A 5,205-nucleotide genomic window follows, 5' to 3' on the forward strand; every position below is an offset into this window, starting at 1 on the left:
GCGAAAGGAGGATGCGAGGACAACTTCCAGTAAGTTTAGCGGACATCGATACGGGGGAGCCCGCCCGTACGACGTGCCAGGAGCATCGCCCCATCAAATATTTTCACCTCACGCAGACTGCATAGAGATCTAAGACTCACAGCTCGGCAAAATAGAGAAACACCGCCCCAGATCAGATCTAGAGAAGGAACTTTGGAGAAGCAACATACGGGCTGCTACGTGGATCTTCGGAGGACAAGTCATCATCCTCTTCATCATCAACCGCGGCATCACCAACGTCATTCACCTCCAACCATAGTTGTAATCTTGATTGCTATTGTGGATTTGTATTCGAATTCATTTCATCCCCTCCATAAGATTATGATGGTGTTCTTGATTCCTTCCATGTATGATTAGTTCCTTTAGTTCTTGGGGAGATGGAGAAACCCTAACATGAATATGAGATGAATCTAAGATGATTTATGGTTTTAAGTATTAATGTGTGTTAGTTCTCTCTCTTGATATTACGTGTTGTGCACCATGTAATATTTTCCTTATGGTCTCGAGAGAGAACTACTCTTTGAAGTGTGGTAAAGTGAACGGCAAGAAGTGACATTACCGTATCGGCACTTTAACACATGGATGATGGGGATAAATAGGGACTCACCAAGATCATATCGATAACCACGGGGTAAAACCCTTAATAGAAATAGTCAATATGTGGCATGCAGAAGACTAGCTGTTGTGGTTATTTAGAGATGTGATGACCGATGGCTTTCTGGGCGCATCTTATTTTGGAGCTCTCCCATACACAATATGATTAAAAGTATACTTCATCTTGATTAACATGAATTCTAATGCTAGAGGTGTGGATCCAATAATCCCTGAGAACACTTTGTCTTATTAAGTTTCAACCCATTTTTATAATGCTTTTTACTGCTTTATTTACTTTATTTTCAACCAATTACGACCATCCCATTAAAAAAATTGAGATTAGAAAACAATTTACAAGTAATCTTTAATAGGTAGTAGCAAGGGGCATTAAAACCCTAACTAGTAGCTCCTCATGGTTCAATACTCTTATTTCGAAACTAGCTACATTTGATATGTTGTTCTTGCAGTTATCACAATGCCTCGAGGTAAACGACTGCATACTTGCAACATCTAACTAAGACTTCAGAAATGTAGCACCAAGTAGAATAAATATATCTTCCCAATGCAATCATTTTGAGTCATGCTCGTGGTGCGGGACAAGTCTCTCGAGACATGGAACGTGAGTAACTAGATAAAACACTACAAGATCTAAGTGAAGTATAACGTGTTTTAATTCTCATTACTTGTTTTTCGAAGGTGATGTTGATCATATCTAGATAACTTTGTGTGTCAATGATATTTGTAGATGACATGCAGTCATGAAAGGTGAAGAAAAGGTTACTATCTCGGGAATTGTACACATACTTCCTTATGGACACAGTCACGATTGTTGCTAGGTCGGTTTTCTTTTCCTTGAAGAACATGCTTGGATCATAAACTTTCTACTTATTGTGTGACATGTGCCACGGGAGGCCAGCATTTTATATTTATGTCTTTTGAAAGGAGGACGACCCTCGTGTGATCTACACGATAATTTATTATTCGTAATTCAACAATATCAAGTAAATATAAACATTGACCCCAAACAAATCGGTTAACAAAAAAATCCGATGCCATCCAAAATGGATCCACCTCACGACGATATCTTCACAATCCTACCACATATCCCGTGACATGTAACCAAACAACGAAAGCCTTCAAGAATTTCACAAACAAAGGGAAATCATCTCGCCCCTACTTGGCAATTTGCCACCAAAGTGCATATCAATATTCCAAACACTATCACAATAAGACTATATATTCAGGTAAACACTCCGAAGTATGAGAAGTGCTTCAAATCCAGGTACATAGATAAACCACCAATTCCAGCTGACCAACACTTCACCAAAAGAGTTCATAATAGAAATATCTGTACTGATAAGTAATTATTGTCGAATGATTATCTGGTGTGTACTAATATTTAGGAGAGTAGGCAAACATGGTAGCAGACTATTGCTAAGAATTGTATGGCAATTCCATGGTGGCATGAATTTAATAATAGTGCACATTAAAGTACTGTACTATGCAAGAACAGAACCAAAACAAGACTGCAAAGTGTAAACATAAGATTACATTGGAACGACAAAATTAAGGTCAGGTTAATGTATCAAGAAATGCTATTTAACCCTGAAAAGGTGGAGGGGGCTCCTGACTCAACAAACCCACGAACTGAAAGTTCAGGAGCAGAAGCATTCCCCTCTTGCAGTAGCCCATGATCAATAAAAACAACAACAACCGTGATGTCGTCATGGAAGAATCGACGAACACCTTTCTCCAGTCTTGTAATATCATTGTACCTCATTTCTCTCTTCCGTGCAGCTTCTTTCAGAGCTGCTCTTACTAGCCTCCTTGCAATACCCTGCAAATGAAGGAAACCAGAATTCAACATCAATGCAGAAAAAATTTCTTGTTCGTCAACAAAAACAAAACAAAACAATTGCAGGATCATCCCCAAAAGCCAAGACTCGGGGAGAGAGAGAGAGAGAGAGAGAGAGAGAGAGAGAGAGAGAGAGAGATGGTGACATAACGAAATCATACTTCTCGTGGATTGTTGTGCACAATTTCAACAGCCCGCTGGTTTGTAAGGTGCTCCCACAATCCATCCGATGCAAAGATAACAAAACTATCTTGTGGACGAATGGGTCTCGTGCATATAGATGGCTCCGACGTTAGAACGGGCCGGCGGAGAGGCTCGGAGAGGTGGAATCGAGTTATGGACGGATCGACAGCAAATTCTTGCTTCTTTAAATATGCATCACCTATTGACCTTGAAACCTAAGAGTAAATCAGAAGTATATTCCGAAGAATAAATTTTCAGAAAAATTAGCAGTATATTCAGATGGCATAATATATGATTGAATAGAAACATACAATTAGAAGTAGTGATACAACTTCGAAAGTAATGATCACCTGTTCTTTTAAAAGGCGCAATGATCACTTGTTTGCTGTCAAATATATACTAATATTAATACTCCCTTCTATCCATATTACTTAATGGTAAAATAGATGTATCTGCAACTAAAATGTGTCTAGATACATCTATGTTAGTCACGTAATATGAATCGGGGGGAGTACTATTTACTATTTCATGAAAGATACTAAAAGTAGCAGAAGATTAGCCGCCTTGCTCCACAACAGAAGTCTATAGAGCCTCATAGATGCAAAGCTTGTCATATAATGTCTGTATTGTTTACCTGTATAATGCCTTTGATGCGCCAAACACCATTCTTCATAACAACAATTTGTGAATCATCCGGATGAAGAGATCTGAGTTCTTGCCTCACTTCCTCGATGCTTGCGTTGTGGTCTCTCGTCAGCTGCTCAGCAACAATCTTGTTTGATCCAGTTAAACAGCCGACAACTGCCCGAGAATCGCCAAGATTGGCCAGGTACAGTGTTTTTCTCCAGATGACACCAACTAGACAACATGATCCGATAGCGGCGATAGAAGGTTTTATCAAGTGTGTCCTACGCACAAGCGACAAGAAACCTTGCTCCGTAGCAGAAAAGGCATTTCGGACAACATCCTCAGACACTGTTCCACTTTCTTGGGCGAGACCTGTAAACATATAAAAACACTTTTTTGCGTGAGAGGAACGCCATGGCACTAAGAAATGAATAAACAGATTGTATGAAGAAATGTTATTACTACTGACAACTATTACAATCAAGTTCCTCCAAATGAAAATCTAAAGAAAAAATAAGTTGTTGTTTCACTGCATATATATGCAGCTCTGAGAAAATTAACTGCTACCAAGGTGTAAGCTAATTAGTGAACAGCACAACATATAGCTGAAACGAGTGAAAAATATTGGCGGAAATGAAATGTCGAGAAGGGGGGCACGTACGGACGAGGTGTGCGGAGAGGTGGTTAGATATGAAGCGGGACGCCTCGGCGCCGCCGTGTCCGTCGTAGACGCCGACGAAGGTGGATGCGGCGCCGGTCTCGACCTGGCTGTGGTCCTCCAGCACCTCGTTGGCCTGCACGACGGCGAAGGAGAAGTCGCCGGCCGCGTGCCGATCGAGGTCCCGCGACCAGAGCAGCAGGTCGTCGGCGTCGGCGCCGCTGCCGCTGCCACTGCCGCCGTCCTCATCCCTCCTCGTAAGCGAGTACCTCCGGACCCGGTCCCAGCACGCGGACGCAATCTTCTCCAGCCACGGCCACATCCCACATTTCCCTGCGGTGGCACGACGACGAGAGCTCCGAACACCTCGGCAGGAACTGCGCGAAGTTATGATTTCCGTTGCCTACTGCCCCATCACAAATCAGAAGCCCGGCGCGCTATTCCACCTGAAAAAATTGTGGATTCGATTGGACCCCCACCTTTCGACTGTAAACAACCGACGAAATACGAAAACCCTCAACTTATCACCTCTTCTCGCACCTCTACGGGCGCAAACTGCACCACGACGACAGCCAAATTCCCCGAAGACGTTCAGACTTGTGGTGTTCTTTAGAGGTGGTGTCTACGAAGGGGTTTGGCGCGTGAAGGGTGGTGTTGAGAGGTGGATCGCGATGTCGCGAGGTTGAAGGAGAGAACGAGCTAGGAGGTCTCGTGGTCGTGTAGAGGTGGGTTAGTAGTGGAGCGGAGTACCCTACCTCTCCGGTGCGTGTGCGTATAGTGGGGGCCCCGTATCGGCTATATATAAGCTTTTCATGGAGATGGCCCTGTGATTTTCAGGTACTTGCCGGAGACCTATCACCCCTCGATGGAAAAAGTGCACCAAAAGAGGAGGTAGAAGAGAAAGCAAATTAAAGCGCGGCTCTGACGGCGATCGGTTTTCAGGTACATGCCGGAGGCCATTGACTTTTGCATCTCTATCCCCTTTGGAGCGAGGATTTGTACGCATCGTTCAAGGAAGGGGTCATGTGATTTTCTGCGATACAGCTCGAGATAATGGTAAAGCGAGATTACGCTCGCGGAAAGCCCGGGGAAAAAGGGGTCGCCGGACAGCTACGCCGACCCAACCCAGCCGTGTGCAGCCGTGTCCCGATCTACCGGAAACCAGGAGAAAAAGCCCTGCCAGAAACTGGGAGCACGGACGCCAAGGAAGATTATCAAACGGCTGGCGTCTCAACGCAATGTACTGTTA

General features: G+C 43.7%; 1 protein-coding gene across 2 annotated transcripts; it reads right to left on the bottom strand.

Annotated features, from left to right (window-relative positions):
* Positions 1 to 1,965: 1,965 nt before the first annotated feature.
* LOC127336487 (probable protein phosphatase 2C 43) lies at positions 1,966 to 4,734 on the bottom strand. Of its 2 annotated transcripts, none has more exons than XM_051363301.2 (5): positions 4,497 to 4,734; positions 3,960 to 4,402; positions 3,306 to 3,670; positions 2,650 to 2,886; positions 1,966 to 2,470 (listed from the first exon to the last, which is right to left on the bottom strand). In XM_051363301.2, exons 2-5 carry the CDS (start codon positions 4,276 to 4,278, stop codon positions 2,219 to 2,221), a joined length of 1,173 nt encoding a protein of 390 aa, XP_051219261.1. In that variant the 5' UTR covers positions 4,279 to 4,402; positions 4,497 to 4,734; the 3' UTR covers positions 1,966 to 2,218. The 2 variants fall into 2 exon arrangements, with proteins under 2 accessions (XP_051219261.1, XP_051219260.1); XM_051363300.2 differs by having other exon boundaries at positions 4,485 to 4,734.
* Between the last annotated feature and the right edge of the window lie 471 nt (positions 4,735 to 5,205).

This window comes from Lolium perenne, chromosome 2 (genome assembly GCF_019359855.2).
Source record: "Lolium perenne isolate Kyuss_39 chromosome 2, Kyuss_2.0, whole genome shotgun sequence".
Lineage (NCBI taxonomy): Eukaryota > Viridiplantae > Streptophyta > Magnoliopsida > Poales > Poaceae > Lolium > Lolium perenne.

What these genes read in the sequence shown, in the direction of transcription:
- LOC127336487 (XM_051363301.2), bottom strand. Translation starts at nt 4,278, where the DNA reads ATGTGGCCGTGGCTGGAGAAGATTGCGTCCGCGTGCTGGGACCGGGTC. An exon ending in GCATCAAAGGCATTATACAG is followed by an intron (nt 2,887 to 3,305) that starts GTAAACAATACA and finishes ATTTACTCTTAG; the next exon opens with GTTTCAAGGTCAATAGGTGA. An exon ending in TGCACAACAATCCACGAGAA is followed by an intron (nt 2,471 to 2,649) that starts GTATGATTTCGT and finishes CTTCATTTGCAG; the next exon opens with GGTATTGCAAGGAGGCTAGT.